At 35.0% G+C, this 17797-nt stretch overlaps 1 protein-coding gene across 1 annotated transcript; it reads right to left on the bottom strand.

Moving 5' to 3' along the window:
• Positions 1–3259: 3259 nt before the first annotated feature.
• Positions 3260–17250, bottom strand: LOC147408148 (protein ORANGE, chloroplastic-like). Its single transcript, XM_086437028.1, has 8 exons — positions 16946–17250; positions 11949–12063; positions 10049–10165; positions 9773–9859; positions 6121–6197; positions 5422–5549; positions 3938–4074; positions 3260–3542 (listed from the first exon to the last, which is right to left on the bottom strand). Exons 1-8 carry the CDS (start codon positions 17140–17142, stop codon positions 3465–3467), a joined length of 936 nt encoding a protein of 311 aa, XP_086293154.1. The 5' UTR covers positions 17143–17250; the 3' UTR covers positions 3260–3464.
• Positions 17251–17797: the final 547 nt, after the last annotated feature.

Raw genomic sequence — 17797 nt, 5'->3', positions numbered from 1 at the left:
TAACGAAATATTTATATTTAATATTCTCTCTCTTTAATTTGAATTAATATTATTTTTTAATTTGAATTTAAAAAAATTAAAATTTACTTTTTAAATGATGTGGAGGAGAGAGAATTTGTTCGGCTAGATTCCCAAAACGAATTTCATTAAATTTAGTATTTTTTTAATAAATAATTTTTATTTTTGAATTTTATTAATAATTTCTCCTTAAACATACAATTGTTGAAAAGGGTAATATAGTCAATTTACTAATTTTTAGCATTAAGTAACAAACAGATTTATGTGATTACAGCGCTTAATTTAAATCAGTTCAGCACAATTTAGATCGGTAAACAAACAACAATTTCAGCACTTAAATTCTGTGCTTATACAGTTTCAGCAATTATAAGCATTCAGCACTTATTTGTTCAGTTTAACAAACAGCACCTTAGAGTCCATTTTTCACCATCACTAAGTTCTCTCATTAGAATTAGAAACACTGTGAAAATCATATATTCGAATTGGTAATTTAGCCCTTGTGTTTTGATCGATATTAGAGAGTCTTCCCGTGTTTTTCAAATTGAAGACAGCATCCAAACATTGATCTCACTAAACTAATGAAAAGTGACTTAGAGGGTCCTCACTTTCAACCGCTATTCTCTCTCAAGAAACATAGCAACAAAGTTTTGTAAAAAGTTGGGGAAAATTTTTAGGAAGCATAAAAATGATATTTTCAAGTTTCTTGTCAATATCCATCATCTTCCAACTCCTTAAAAATCCTTCCTCCTATGATTTGAGACTTTAATGTGGAAGAAAAAATTGAGATATCAAGTCTAAGTCAAAAAAAAATTTGTAAGTCCGAACTTATGTGGTTTTAGTACCAATCACCGTTTGTGGAGAGTATTGAATAGCTACGGTCGAGTATTATTAGCACTTAGCCCGCATTGACCAAAAATCCTGATTCCACCTCGTTGGTCAATGTGTACATTGAAAGGCATCTTTTCGTGGGAAACCCTTAACTGTATATGGACAGTTAGGAGTGTGGACCTCGGGAATGGTGCAATTCATAAGATCAGAAAAAATATATTTAAAAACAAATGGCTTTTTAATTATTACTAGCCGGATTGGAAATTGCAACCATAAAAATTCATTTAAGTTCAAAAGAAAAAAAAAAAACAAAAAAGTGAATTAAGTCCCACTACGTTTTGAGCACCTCACATCCCCGCTGGGTTCTCAAATTGATGGCATGCCCACCTTAACCTAGGTTTAGGTTTTGTGGGAGTGACTAACAGAAAATGACCTAAATGTTCTGATCTTCAACCTCAAGCGTTAACCTCACTAATTCAAAATTCATCTACAATCCATCATGGCCTTCAATGGTTTGTTGAAAATCCTTGAATTTTTCCTATCCAAAAAATCTTATTTTGTTATTGGATTTAAAGGTGAAAAGTAATATCAACTTCATTTTCAATCCATCGTGTTCAATGTCCTTGTACTTCTCCAAAATATCTATCTCGTTCTTGTAATTTGAAAGTTGAAGAAGATAAAATTTTAAACTTGAAGAAAGACAGTAAAATACAACAATACCATCCCTCCTCCAAATATATATATATAGGATTAGGGATCCATAAATACACATAAAGCTACTCATAAAGTTACAATGTGTTTTGTCTTATATGGGTAAAAATGTTTGGAATAGGCTGATTTTTTTGTGAGGATGATCTCCATGGTGAGGAGATCATCCTTGCCAAAAATCAGCTCATTATGAAACTTTTAACTTCATGTTTACAAGTTGAAAAATTTTAGATCGTCCAATTTTTGTAAATCACCTTTGATGGGGTTAGAAGTTTTGGAATGAAATGATTTTTTGCAAGGATGATACCCTCACCACAGAGATCATTCTCACAAAAAATTAGCCCATTCTGAACCTTTTTAACCATATAAGACAAATGTTGTAGCTTTATGAGTAGTTTTATGCGTCTACGGAACCCAAATATATATATATACACCGTATGTATATGTGCAAAGTTTACGACAAAGATCCAAAGAAACTTTCATAACCGTTGGATCTGTGAAGATCCAATGGCAGAAATCAGAAATCTTAAACAAACACATGCATAAAGATCCAACGGCAGAAATCTTAAACAAACACATGCATATAGATCCAACGGCAGAAATCTCATATTGTTCACTTAAAAACTTTTGCAAATTTGCAACTACCTCCCCACAAGACACTTACTTGCTTAATTTTTAAAAATCAACGAAGATTTTCAAAATATTATCCAGTTTGAACTGGTTTTTGTCCTAGTTAAATGAGTGAACGCCAGAACTTCAATTACAATGAAAAATACCATAGGAGATGGTATACAGGTGAAAAAAAAAAAGGGTAATTGATCCAAAAGGAGGCAGCAGTCAATTTACCTAGAATGCTCTCTGGGTTATATATCTAAAGCACTAGAATTACTATTACCAGAAAAAGAAGAAAACCCTTTAGAATGCTATGGATGATATTTGAACCGTTTCACTTCAAATATATTAAAAGAAAACACAATAGTGATACTGACATTTAGAGCTGCAAATATTTGAACTGTTTCATAGAGACATTCAAACTTCGGTCAAGACCAAATGAAACACTCGTACCAAAACATCTGTATGTTGTGAGTTGTTCCAATAATGTTTCGGTCGAAACAGTTTCAATTTTTCTTTGGACCAAAATATTTCCACGATGCAAGATTTTAGACCTTGGTTATAAGTAACCCGAAAATCATACCACAAATGGTATTTCTATGTGTAAGATCTTCCAGCCTGTTTTAACCAACATCAACATCCAAGTCCTTTGTTGCAAGCAAATCTTAGAACCAACATGTACAGCACTTGAAATTATGACCCAACAAGATGAGCGAGCCATACACAAAGTTGGCCCTCTGGGATGGAGGCAGCACCAAAATACTTCCAACATTCTAGGCAATAAATTATGTTGGATTATCTATAGAGCTGCCTTTGTCCAAGGCATGTCATCTATTTTTATGCACATTTTGCTAGGTGTGGAGAACATTTACCTTGAGAGATTTGTCCCCAATTAAGAGATTCGTCTGTGACATATCGTCACACGTCCTGGTCGAAAACAATAGCATATAGACAAAGAAGATAGAAGTCGAGTCAAAAACCTACCATCCAAGATAATTCCAAACTGGACTAGTTCTGCTCTTTTCGAGACTGAACAAGAGATCTGGTTACTCAAATCTAAATAAACAAGTATCAAGATACAAAAGCCAGCAAATGTAACAAAAAGAAGAGGTTTGAAATTAAGAATAATATAGCCGTGTCCCGTACATAATAACAATAAAATATAGACATTTCAGTACCATTGATTTATTTCATGACAAACTTATATGTACAGGAATGTGTCCACCTCAATTGTAAGAACATATTTTGGCACATAACACTAACAATGTATCTCAAGAGACTAAAAAGGGCATGCACCTCTAGTCAAAGGGATCAATCCGTGGATCGTGCTCGCTCGCCATTTCCATCCCCGTACAAAGGCATGTAGGACACATGACCTGCCAAAATTACAATCAACCTCAATTGCAAAGATTTAGTAAGGGAAAAAAGGCACCCTAGTTCATGATGTGACCAATACATAAGTAATTAAATTGACAATAATTTATAAGCTCCCAAACTATGAATATTCTTTTTATGGACCAATCACCAATCTTTTCTGAATGTTCAAAAGAAAGTAGTAGGTCACGAGCTTAGATCATGAAATTGAGTTGGCTATTGACCTAGAAATATATCCTACATAGTTCACATGAATAAGCTGGTCACAATCCCCCTATAGAAGTATGTTAATGGTAGAGGTAAAAAAAAAAAAAATATGGTCCTCATATCAATGCACATACATAATCATATGGGATAGGGTGAAAAGGAAATGGCTGAGCAATTTCAGGTGTCCCACCTTTCCTGCACCCGAACAGTTTGAACATCTCTCAGATCTAGGTGGTGATAGAGGTTGATCACCAACATTAACTGTCGCAACTGGCTCAATAAGAACAAGTGATCCTGTGCTTGAACAACGAGCACAAGCAAGATATCCTGCACCAACAAACCAATAAGTCAGGATAAAGATAGAGAGCTGTTAATGACACCCCAACTTTCATTTATTACACCCCAATTTCTTAAATTATTAATCACCCCAATTAAAGATTAAAACATTCTACAAACCTTAAAAAGGTTTGGCTTAAATTATAATCTCGACATTACGAAACAGTATTACACTCGTTCAAACAATTTCAGTAGTTGTTTAAAAGTATGATTAGGTTCATATAAAATCCTAAACCCAAAAAATATAAGTCTAGCAACAACAAAAAAGAAAGCCTCTATTGGCACCCCAAGTCTTACCTTATTCTCAATCATTCATTTATTTTCTTTATTTTTAATTGGGGTATAATAAGTTGATGTTGGGGTGCCAACAGAAGCTCTTTAAAGATATTCTACCCAATTCTATCACAACATTCATTGAATATGAACGTGTAATTATGTGCTGTACAATCGTTAATAAGATCTTCCAGTTTGCAGGATATAACCCATCTTCCTTTCTCCTATTATACCCTATTCTTTAAGTATTGGAGTATAATTCTTTTCAGTTGCAATTGATGTTCAATAGTAAAGAGAAGGAATATTCCAAAAGTGCGGTTTTACAAACCAAGATTTTGGTTTACCAACACTCCAAAGAGGATCATTGGCACCATAAATCAAATTGCTAACAGCAAGGATGATATAAAGCAACATAGGGTTCAAACTATAGTGTTAGGTTTCATGGACTAATCCAAAGCATCAAACGGGAGTTTTGAACAGAAATAGGCCAGAAGAGCTATGTAATTTGGGACATTAGAGGCATAAGAGGAGTATCAAGATTTGAGGGTTTGTGAATAGAGGTGTAAAATTAATATTGAAGTCGTATTGAATATGAAGCTGTCAGAGAGGTTTCCGTTGCAATATTGGTTGGTTAAGAAGATTGCTTGAGTTCAACTTCCACCCATGGGGCAAACCTCTATTACATAATATAGTAGAAGAAGAGCTACAAAATATATGGGGTAGTTATCCTCAATCTTCTGCCTGTAAGTGACAGACAGTGTAAAGACCAAAATGTTTATCAAAGGTAGGGTCCTAAACCTCGCTTTTTTTCTCTTTTGGGTAAACCAACCTCAGATCGGCTAAAGCATCTGCACATATGTAACTCTCACAGATTACAATCGATCATCCACAAGAATGCCTATCGCTAACAGGACAATGCAAAATGTTTTTGTATAAAAAATGTCTAGACCTACAAATAAGGAAAAATTTTAACAATTAACTATATTAGCTTAAACTAAAAGATATTAAGACCCATAAAGTTAATTTATGCTTGTCAATAAATAGGTAACATTCTATAATGCACACCAGTTCCAAGACAATATTTGCATCGCTTCTGTTCCTGCAGTTTGACATTGTTTATTTCTACCACCATCAAGGCCGAGATCACCCCAACAGCTCCTCCTGAGAATGAGGCCACTATAGGATCAACCTCACTGCACATTTGCAACAAAAGAACAGGTAACTAGAAGACTCAAAGAGCAAGGAATAATGGATTACTTAAATGCTTTAAATTTACATGATTGAACATTCAGCTCTAGAAAGAATTGATCGGCACTAAGTGATGTCGACCCCGATATTTGGAATAAGGATTGAGGAATTAGATTGTTTAAATTAAACTAAGAATCTATCTTGATATAGTGAAAAGGCGAATAAGGGTATTGTCAGGGATGATAAATTCAATCTAAGAGTTGTTCCACACACATGAAATGAATTGAACTATCTAAGGAGTAATTCTGTACTGTAGTGATAATGTAATCATTTTTTGAAAATTTAGGGGATTTAATTGGGGCCAGAAGGGCAGTAAAGAGTGCAGCTACAATACAAAGACCAGCCACAAACCATATGATAAGGTTCACTGTCTTTCTTCAGTATAGTTTCTTTAACAAAATTTTCTTAAAAAATATCTGGTTTACTAAAAGAACAGGAGTAAGGGTGCATGCTCAGGAGTCGCTCAGCAAGAGGAAACAAGAACTATACATTAACTAAATACCAATGTACTTGTACCTCAATTGCATGGGCAGATGCATATTACGAATAAAATCTTCATATGATGTGCCCCCTAATCCCAATTTAAGCTCCAGCTGGAAAAACAAATTTAAAATAAAACACGTTCAAAATGACCAGATTCAAGTCTATAAAAATCAAGATAATTAAATACAATATATATATATATATATATATATATATATATGCATCTTGGCCATATTATCTTGGCACTATATCAGCTAGACTGAGACAAGCAACACCTATCTCTCAGTCTCTGCAATTTCTTTTATAGATCAAATATAAAATACTGAACCAAACAAATCCGTATATATAGTTTTCCCAGTGCCCTCCATTGTAAATAGGAGCACCAACAGAGAAGCACCCTACCTCAAGCCACTCAAAAGTATTCAAGGAGATCCATCAGACAGAAGATGGCTCTCTTTTGTCAGTCACGCTATGATTAATAAAACATCTTTCGATCATATATTATAAGAAGAAACCAACAAGATAATTGTATCAATGTTGCAAGGTAGTCTCATGCTGGATTAATAAGCAAGCACTGTTAAAATGAACTGCAACCTTAACCTCGGAGCTATGATCATCCCAAAAGGAGTAAAGTACAAAATAACAGACCAAGTAATTATCTTTTGAGTGCCTGATAACAAGGAACAACAAAGAATTTAAATTTTCCTTTCCACTCATTGTCCATGGCATTAATGCAGGGGAATAGTAGTGATTCTAGTTGAACATTCTACAAATGGGCCACCCTAGACTGGCCTTTAACCCAACAAGGAAACAGTTAAATAATGTAATAGGGGGGGCAGGGCACTTTGATTTCAATTGTTAGGGACCTTAGTGTTACCTGACAAAGCTGACGCTTGGGTCATGGGCTAATGACCAATAATTATAGACGCTTCCTCCCCTTGCATGTGTATTAGGTAGATAACAGATGGAGGAAGCATGAGACTTCGTAAAGCAACACATCATCAAATAATAAGCATTTAAAGGAATTAGAGGTAAAAATGGCATGAGGTGCACTAAAGAGAACAAAAATGTCTGGTGCACACACCTCATACACGCAGATCTCATGATGGAAGCATACAGCCCGCGTGCATATGCTAAGTGGCAGTAATATTAGGTTCTGCACAGTTAAAGTTACAAGTTCTCTCCCTCATATTTTTTATCCCCTAACGCTCAGTTAAGCACTAACCAGTCACCATCGATTAAAAGAAAGAAACATCCCCCCCAAAACTACATCAACACTTTTCTCCTTTTGGGTTTTCAAAACCCAACATAAAAAACTTGTGATATCTTAGCCCATTGGATGAAATTGATGCTATAACCAAAGGATTTCTCATGGACCAACCAGGACGGTGATTTCTTTTTTGTGTTGCCCTCTTCCTCGGCTCAAAGGTAGGTCTTCCTCATGGGCTTGTCGTCAATAAGTAGTCATCTTTGATCCCAATCATCAATGATGATCAATTGAACTCAAGAAACAGGATTTGTTTAGCTGACCCCAAATCTTTGGGATAAGGCTTGAGGATGAGATGAGGATTAGGATGAGTTACAATGATGCTGGACCTAGGGGTTCAGCTTAAATGGAAACAAACCAAATAATTAACTCAATAGTAAATTTAACCATCCATCATTGATTAAAAGATCAAAACATCCTCCCCCGCCCCCAAATACATTAAATTTTTTTTCTCCCTTTCAACTTCTAAAATCCAACATAAAACACTCCTGATAACTTATCCCATTGTATGAAATTTGATGCTATAACCAAAGGATTTCTCATCGAACAAAAAGGATGGAGATTTCTTTTTCATGTCAGACTCTTCCTCACTTCCTTACCTTAGGTCTTCCTAGTGGACTTGTCACCGCCAAATGGTCATCTTTGACTGCAATGATCGATGATAATCAATCCAACTCAAGAAACAATTGATCCTCATGTAAGGTGATGCTAGACCTAAGGTTTGGCCCAATTGGAAACAAAAACCAAACGATTAACTCAATAGTAAAAAAAAAATCTCCAATTATATTCATTTCTATCTCTCATTTTTCCAAAATGGGTAACCTCAAAGTTGCATTGTCATATTGAGCTATGGATCCAACCACTGTCATTTATAGTTATCTTCAAAACAAATATGCCCTAACATCACTAAAATTCTAAACCTAGTGTAGGATAAACTAAATTTATAAAAGTTCTACCCACGATACCTAATCTGAGAAACATATACTTAATTTAAAAAACCTAGTTCTTTCCGACTGTTCATTAGATTCTTCTTCTTTTTTTTTTCTTTTTCTCCATTTTTGAAAGTGAGCACATCGTCTAGGATGTGGAAATGTGCTCCTAAGCCTTTTTTGAGGTTCTACTGGAAGTCGTGGATGTCGCCCCCCATGCTCCCTGCATCAATCCCTCCTTGTTTTGAGAAATTGACTCCGTGTCTTAAGCATTTTTTTATAGGTATAGGGTTAGTGGTTAGCAAGTGAAGTTGGGATCAAGAGAGTTTGAACCTAGGACATGGGAACAACACTCCACACGTTTGACTCCATGTTTTAAGCATCCTTGTCTTCAGCTTCTTACACTTGGAACTTCATTCAATGTACTTTCTCAACTTGAGCACTACACGAATGGAGTAAAGATTGAGAGTAACTGAATTATTACTATTTATGTGTGGTATATAGTTTTATGACTTTTGGATAGGAGGTCTTAAATCTTGGTTGCAATTTATATTACAATCTCCTTGGAAATGGAATTATTTTGATCAATGTGGAAACACTGTAAAATTTCAGAAATTAAGTAAACATTACGGAATTCGCAAAGCAACTCCCCTTCTCAAATTATACCACTCTTTTTGTTTTCCCCAAAACAAAGTCCTTACATCTCTAAGATTCTAACCTAATTTAAGATGAACTCAAAATCCAGGTATTCTACCAAAGATAACCTAATCTGATAACCAAAACCTAATTTAAAGAAACCTAATTCTTTCCCATTCTTCTTTGGTGCTCTTAGTTGTTTCCATCATGGGAAGTGAGCATGCTGTCTGGAATTAAGAGATGTGGTCCTAATCCTCTTCTATGATAGTACACAATTTTTGGATGTCATGGATGATGCTCTCCATGTCCTACATTTTAATCACAAGGTTGGTAAAACCCTTATTTTTCCTTTCTCTTTTTTTTTTTTTTGTTTGGATCAAAATTCACTCTTATGGACATCATCCCATGCAATTTTTATTTTTATTAATTTAGAGAAGGCACAAGTGTTACACTTACTGGCTCAAAGGGTATACCTCACATGTTAGGCCATTGAAACACCCTTGACCACTCCGCCATCTTCAAAATTCAAAAACACTACCAATAAGTAGTATCAAAGCCAGTAAAACAGAGTAGGGAATTTGGTGTACGAAACTTCTGAATTAGTCTTAACCATTAGAGCCAAGGTTTTGGTATCGAGGATCATTATCTTCAACTTTTCAAAATTGCCCTCTGCTATCCACACCTAATTTGAAGAATATATCTATATAGAATGAATGCCATGATGCATCATAAAATAACCTTGGAAATAGCCAGACAACCTATTGCAAATTACTGACATGAAGCAAAAAGGATGAAGAAAGTAATAGAACCTTATAGTCCCATAAAAAGGTAATTCTAAAATATGAAAACTTACAGTAGGAGCAAGAAGGCCTCCAAAAATGATAATTCCAGCAATGAGAGAGAAACAAGTAGCATAGTACTCTTTGAGATTCGTTGAGGTCTGAATATTATACACCCTTTTAGTAATTTAATAAAAAAAACCGCTTGAATAACTAATGAAGCATTCACTTCAAATATAGAATGAATCAGCAGCAAATAAAAGGTGCGTTCATGTGAATGATACATGGACCCATGCCTAGAATCCATAAAGCCACAGTGAATATTAGATTAAAGAAATAAAAAGTCTTACCAAAGGAGGCAAAAATGGAATAAATGATGGAAAATTAGGAAGTTCATTTTCTTGCTCTTCCTTTACGTTTCCAAGTTCAGTACTTTTAATTCTTTGTTGTATTCTTAGCCTGCGAACCTACAAAACAAAGAGAATTAAGAAAATTAATGCTACAAAAAATAAGAGCAGAAGTATCCAACCATGATTACTTATGTGTGAAATACAATTTGATAAAATCATCTGGATTACAGCAAAAGTCAACTATTTCAACAACATGAAAAAAGACTTTTGACTGAATCACCACGTAGGATCAATCAATTTCAAGCCATGGTCTATCTATTCTAGACTTACAAAATACCAAGACAAACGAGCTCAACTGGGGACAAACCAAAAGAGGGACCAATGATACATCCAATTATATTCTCCTTAAATTATTCATTTCTGAGGTTCCATTGATGTGTCAACTCTCCTTGGAAATCCATTTCGACTCCTGAGGTAAATTTTCCTTTGTAAGTTTTTTAACAATCACCTGCCCAAGGTAAACCCACTATTACAGTTGATCCACTCTGCAAACCATGACTTGGGGGCAGTGCCTTGCATGTTTTGACCACTTATGAAGTGGTGAGAGCAGTTTGGTTTGAATCCCCACTCAATCTAAAAGCTCAAGATGTGCAACCAAATAAATGAAAAGAACGAGAGCAAATGATCAGGAAAAGGATTGTCAATTGCAACCAATTGTATCTTCATAATCATGAAGTGGAAGCCAACATTTTGTGAGTAGAGGAGAAATATAAATCAAAACCATTTTCAAATTCCAACTCCACACCATACCATATTCTGCACCAAGCCACACAATGCATGTCTTGTTGCTGAGGAAAATTGAACATCCATTGGATCAATGTCTATTGGAAATATCCCTACGAGGATAGCTATAATTAAACACAAACATGACTTTCTCATGGAAACCCAGGTATTGGAGGAGCAGGAGCATTGATTTGTGATCACTATGGCATGTTACAGCAGCGTTGCAAATAATCATGTACTGTTGCACTCTAGTAGCAGAGGCATCGGCAAAGAAATAAGGATTACTTGTGGAAAAGCATCTTCCATCCAGACTGATACATGTAGAATAGCAGTACAGGACGCTTTTCATCCATGCATATCGTGACACCAATCAACCATCCGACTAGTGAAGAATAATGCTGCCAATTGTGTATAGGCTAAGAGGTCAACTGATAGTTAAACTCTGTGTTTAAATCTTACACCGTGATTGGACTCCAAAAAGAATACTGGTTTTGTGTATGCCACAACTTCCTCCACTCTGTAATCATAGAGGATTTGAAGGGGTGTGGAAAGCAGATCTTAAGGTGCCTTCTGCTTCTTGAAAGGTTCTCTCTCCGAAAAATAATAATAATAATAACAATAACAATAATAATAATAATAATAATAATAATAATAATAATAATAACAACAACAACAACAACAACACAATAATAATAATAATAATAAGGAATAATATTCAACAATGCAAACTCGAAGATGGTCAAGGCATTCGCAGAAACCAGAATACAATCAAAGAATGAATTTGACATGAAATTCTCCAAACGAAACTATGAATGCATACATCGAATTTCATATCAATCCCAAATGGGGTGTATATTGTTCTAACGTTGTATGTGTAATGCAAATACATTATACAAGAATACAGATATATATAAAACATTTTACACCCCATGCTTTCACTGCAGACCAAGATGTAACATGAGATACTCTTCTTTGACAAACTACTTTTACTATAGGACACAATACCATATGCTTGTTGACATGCATCTCACCAATTCCTATAAAAAAAAAAGCCCAGTTTAAATCCTAAAAAAATGCTTAAAGCCTCTTGAGACAAATTAGTGGCATTGAAGTGTACCTCCTCCATAAGCAGGAAGACTTTATTGCGACGACTTCGAATATTATCCTGAATTTCTTGCAATTGCATCTGGGAAAAGTCTTGCACTGTTTCAGGTCCTTCTATGATACAGAAGCTGCATTTGGAAGCATGTTACATGAAAATTTAATTATATAAAGGAATTATTTTTATAGGTTTGACAATAAAGGCGGGGTTTTCAGATCACTGCTAGTTTCATATTCAGCCTTTAAATACAATACTTACAAAACACTGCTCATGCACCATATTGGCCCTTTTATACATTATACACTAAACAATGTTAGCTAAATCATCATTATTAAAGACTTATCCCAAAATTTTGGGGTTGGCTGAACAAATCCTATTCTTCCAACGCATTTCCATCTAAATCAATAGAAGACCTTAGCGAAATGGTTATATTTAATGGTCATCCAAGTAAAACTCACATAAGAAAAATCAATGGAGACATAATCTAGACCTAGCATTAACATCTATACTCTTCTTTTTTTGCATGCATGGAAACTTGTGTGTATATCGTGCACTGATTATGATAATAGTGTACAAATAGTTAATAATTCAGACAGTCAAAGAAAATGATCAGAAGAAAAAAAAGATAATGAAAGAAAGGGAAGAAGATGAGAAGGACTTCCTCTCACAATGAGAATAGGTAGAGAAAACAGTCAACAAAAAAAGAAAGAAGAGATGGTGAACAGAGAAATCCTAGTCAAATCAACAGTGAATAAAGAAAGTACCATAAGTTATTCTTCAGTGTGATCCTCCTATTTATATTGGTAAGGGATGTATTTGTTTTTTTTACATTGTTCGTAAAATTGAGAGGGTACTTAAGTTATTTCTTTGATGTTAACTTCCTATATATTTTGGTAGGGAGTACATTTGTTTCTGCATTCTTCTCAAAATCTCACAACACAAATTCCTTCAAAGAAAATGTTTATCCTTCCGACTATCTCCATGCAGAGAAGAGAGAAGTCAATTCTCCCTAGTAGTTTAGTGTGAAAGTCGAGGGAGCTTTCATAGCTATTCCATGGGTTTGTCTTGCCATCAAGTTTTGTGGTTCGCTGGTCCATTCTACAACTATCCCCAAGTTATTTGAATCCTTTAGAAAGTAGAATCTAAAGTAAGTAATTCAATCTTATAGGAACCAAATAGTGAATACTGCTTATCCCAAGCAATCGAATCACCAAAGCTTATCGGAGGCATAAAAAATACTTTATTCTTGAAAATTTTCAGTCAATCAGACATGGACAAAGAAGGTGTCTATGTCTCCAACAATGGAGAAAAAGAAGACAAGCCACTTCCACGGCCAAAAGAGCAGAAACTGAGACTTCAAAAGGTGTTTTACAAACAAACCACCAGATCAAGGGGTAAAGGGGTAGAAAAACAGATGAAACTTGTTTGCAGTCATTTTAGCAAAATTGATCACAATGTTGATCAATGTTATACCCCTCCCAAGTAGAAGAGCAAGGACCACATAGAGAAAGGGAAGGGAAGACGGCGACATATTTTCACTCAAGACTACCCACTATAACCAATCATTTGCACTTTTTCATATCATTCCCTTGGTCTTGACCTTCTCACTTTCATCCCACTTTGTTGTTTCTCCCATTTTGGTCTTTAGTGCGGTCATACTCGTGATTATGGTCCTTAGTCATATTCTGTCCTCACCAGATACATATGTTCTTTTTTTTTTTTTTTTGATAGGTGGTACACATAGTGTTTCAAGACCTAATCCATTTACAAGAGGAACACAAACAACTATTAATGGGAACTCTTTTGCTTCAGCCGTAATAAGGAAGAAAAGTGTATTTGAAATTCATATGAAGGATTTTAAAGTTGATCAAGGTTCTTCATGTACACGACCTGAACAAGAGCTCAATGTCAGGTACGTTTTAAGCAATAAAGATCTTAGGATATGTTGCTCAAATACTGTAAAATGGGTGTGATAGCCTTATTGGATAATTTGACTTTTAAGTGTAAATGATCTACACTGTATCAGTACCGTGTAGTTGTCATCTATAGGTAGCATAGGGTTTAAGCTTTCTCCCAATACTGATCAATTTGTTCTCTTTAGTAGTAAGACCTTTAAGGTGCGGCAATGTGATTCTGAGGGGTTGTTTAATCAAATTTAATAGTTCATTAAAAGGATAAACTCAATTTAGTAGACAACACAATACTTAAAATAGCCAATTTACGGGAAAACATGTGTAAAATAAATATACAATCATCCATCAAAATAATAATAATAATGATAACAATCTAGATATATTTGAAACTTTTATTAGCATTAAGAGGAACGATGAACTACTAGGATTCACATGACCTTAAGAACACAATGATAGGTGTATGAAAGAAAGGTAAAAGGAATTGACAAGCAGACCACTCAATTGGTTATCTAGCTAACTTCCCTCGCCAAATAGTGCTAGGAAATTGTTAATCTTTTCCACCAGTTCCCTCTTTCACAGAGTTTTAAAAGTTAAAGCAAGAATCCAGAATTGCGTATGAATAATGGCAAGCTTCATTATACTCAAAGCCAAAAATTGTTGAGTTCAAGTAATATTAGTTCAATTGATGAATCTTCATCTTCACCTTTTCTCTCAATTATTTACATTCTGCAACTTGAACAAAAAAATTATGATAGAAAAAAATGTCAGAAGATTGAATTTTTGAGAGATTTACCGGGCAGACGATCTGTTTTAATTTTATTACAACCCTCCCCCCCCCCCTACTTTATCAAGTTTGTTAATGAACAAACCTTATGAATCAGGCCAGCATGACTAACTAAATAAGATTTCAAATCTTACTAAGGGTTGTTGGGCCCACATGGATTATCCAGTTGGCAATCCAACACCACAATCTTCTAGATTTCATGGAAAAACTCAGATTCAAAAGAATAAAATTAAAAAAAAAAAATTCCTTTTTGAGCTTGATCGAAGGTGTTGAAAATGGATGGCTATCGAACTCCCAAATTTAAAACTAAAATTCAACAGTGAAAAAAAACTTTTGTTTCAAAGTCCTTAGAATTTTATCCTTTATAACTCTGTGGTGTCAAATCATGTTTTTGTATGTAACGAATTGATGAGGTTATGATCCACTCCAAGGTATGTTAAGTAACAAATTAACCCCATCAATTTGAATTTTACGATGTGGATCACCACTCAAAGGTTTGTTGGGTAACAAACTTGATAAAGTAAGGCTCGGTGGGTAACAAACTTCATAAAGTAAGGTTCCCTTGGAGTTATCAGAACTCCAAGGGAGTTTTTGTAATAAAAATGCAACAATTATGTCTTTCGGGTAAATCTCTTTAACTTTTATTGGATCCACGGAGAAATAGGGCTCACTTTAGACTGTAGTGAATTTAATTTTCTCATTAAAATAGTTTAGGAAAAGGAAATTCAAATGTCAAAGAAACGAGTATCAGTCTTACGGGTAGCTGATCCCACCTTGCTACATTATCTTTACTTGGGCAAGGTGGTCGGCTAGGAATGGCACTGCTGTAGAAGTAAACATGTAGCTACAGAAAGTTTCTCATATACAAAACACAAACAGAACTAACCAGAAAAAATAAATAAATTTTACATCTAATAGAGTAGGTGAATCTATTTCAAGGATTTTATAAATACTATAAGACCATGGCATTACACATGAAAAAATTGCAAGCAGTAGGAGAATAACTGAAGTCTAATAAATACAATGCATGCTAGTATCAGTACCACTTAAGTGTATTCAGAGAAGCTTTTATAAAACCCTCTTAAGAAATCAGATATAAAAAACTTGAGAAACATGAATAAATAGAAAACCTCGTGACAAATACCTTAAATTGTGGGCTCTCTTCACTCTAGTAGAGATATAAAAGTAAAAGAACTATGTCAAGGCTATAGATAGTTGATTGGGCATTCATACTATATGGCCATAATAGCTATGCTTCTAGTTTCTTGGTCTTGAGATAGATTTCTACAACACATGCACTAAATACTTCAGTATCCCAAAGATCTTCAATTCAAGAAATTGCAAACCAAACACTGGTGTCATTTGTGAGCATCCAAGACATAACAATTACTTTGTTCTAGGATTTCTCCTTCCATGTTAGTATCTATGGGGGTATAGAAAACTAGTTTGGACTGGGATATAGGATCTCACGGTGATATTAAAAGACGGTCACGTCTGCTATCAAGACGGTCAAGACTTAAGAAAGTACCACGTAAAGTAAAGAAAGATCTGGGATAAAGAATAAGACCGAGAAACCGAATCACCCACATGCATAATGACTTGTTGAGGTCATCTCATCCCACACTTTACAGATTGATAAGACAATAACACAACTACCAATCTCGCTCACAACCTGACATTTCATGATTCTTATGAAAGTAAAGCTTCCATGTTGCACACGTCATCATTCTGCTAGTGATATGCCAAGGTCAACGGGCACTACAACCAGGGATTTAACATCTATAAATAGGCGAGAAATAAAAAACAAAGGTATGCAATTTACAATCTTCTAAGCTGAAACCTTGCCCAATCACTTAGTGGTTTGATTGTCAGTACGTTTTCCGCAGGAAGCACCATCAATAGGTGAGAAACGAAAACACATAGGTATGCAATTTCCACTCTTCTAAGCCGAAACTTTGTCGGATTGCTTAGTGACTTGATTGTCAGAACGTTTTCCGCAAGAAGCACCATGGGTAGAACAGACACCATTGCCAACAGATCCAAAAGGAACGGACACCATTGCACTGATCATGCAATCCATAACCCCACCTCTAGATCAAGTTGAGTCCCCTTGTTTAGTTAAAAACTAATTGAAGTTATCGATCAAAAAAAAAAAACTAATTGAAGTTTGCTTGATTCAGAAATCCATGAACATTAAATGTCCAATAAATATTTAAAAAATTACTGGAAATCAACAAAACAACAAAAAAATACACGAGTAAATACATATACAGATATAGAATCAAAGATGAGAGATCAAACAAAAACATGATTACCCAGTAGCGTTTTTGTCGCTAGAATCGGCATCAAGGGAAGGCGCGAAAGAAGAGGAATCTGGCTCTGTCACCATCGATCTCCATTTCAAGTTGGATTTGAACTTTCCATGAAGAAATCTCGAGTTCGGATTTGCTGAATTGTGAGGAATCAAAGGAGTTAAAGAAGAAATTGATATAATTCGACCTGAACAAAGCATCTTTAAACCCTAGATTTCCGGGTTTTTTTTTTAACTTTCTTTTTCTCTCTTTTTTTTGGTTATTAGTGGAAATCCATAGATTTCTATTGTCAACCCAGACATGAAATGAGGAAGCACGCAGAGCTTTCTCCATTATATGCTCTGGTATAGTGGTATTAGTGGAGAGTAAAAGACAAAGTTGTGTTTAAACTAGTCTAGATCATGTAAATCTGAAAGTTCTGTGAATAAACGACTACTGGGCTCCTGATGACCCACGTGGTATCTCTTCCCCCCCCCCCCCCCCCCCCCCCCCCCAACTTACCCACTAACCTCGCCCAGCCGAAAAATCAATGAAGAGAGACTTGAACTTGAGCCCAGAAAGGTAGGCTCGGGCTCAAAAATTTACACCCACTAAACTCAAGTCAGGCTCCTTGTTAACAATTTGGAATATGAAAAAAATTTAAGTTCTATTCGATTTTGGATTGCAAAATTCCTTTCTAATATTCAGCCAAAATTTCAATAAATGAAAAATACGCGGCCTGTGTTTCATGCATGTATTATCCATTTTATTTTAAAATATTGAAAATAAAAAATTCGGTCATATAATAGCGATGTTAAGAGTGACGGTGATGATAAAACTAGTGATGCTAATGGTGATGGTAGTAATGATGGTGGT

Source organism: Akebia trifoliata, chromosome 3 (genome assembly GCF_017979445.1).
Source record: "Akebia trifoliata isolate Shusen 1 chromosome 3, ASM1797944v1, whole genome shotgun sequence".
NCBI classification, from domain to species: Eukaryota; Viridiplantae; Streptophyta; class Magnoliopsida; order Ranunculales; family Lardizabalaceae; genus Akebia; species Akebia trifoliata.
The sequence above is the reverse complement of the archived record's forward strand: the minus strand, read 5'-3'. Positions and strand labels throughout refer to the sequence as shown.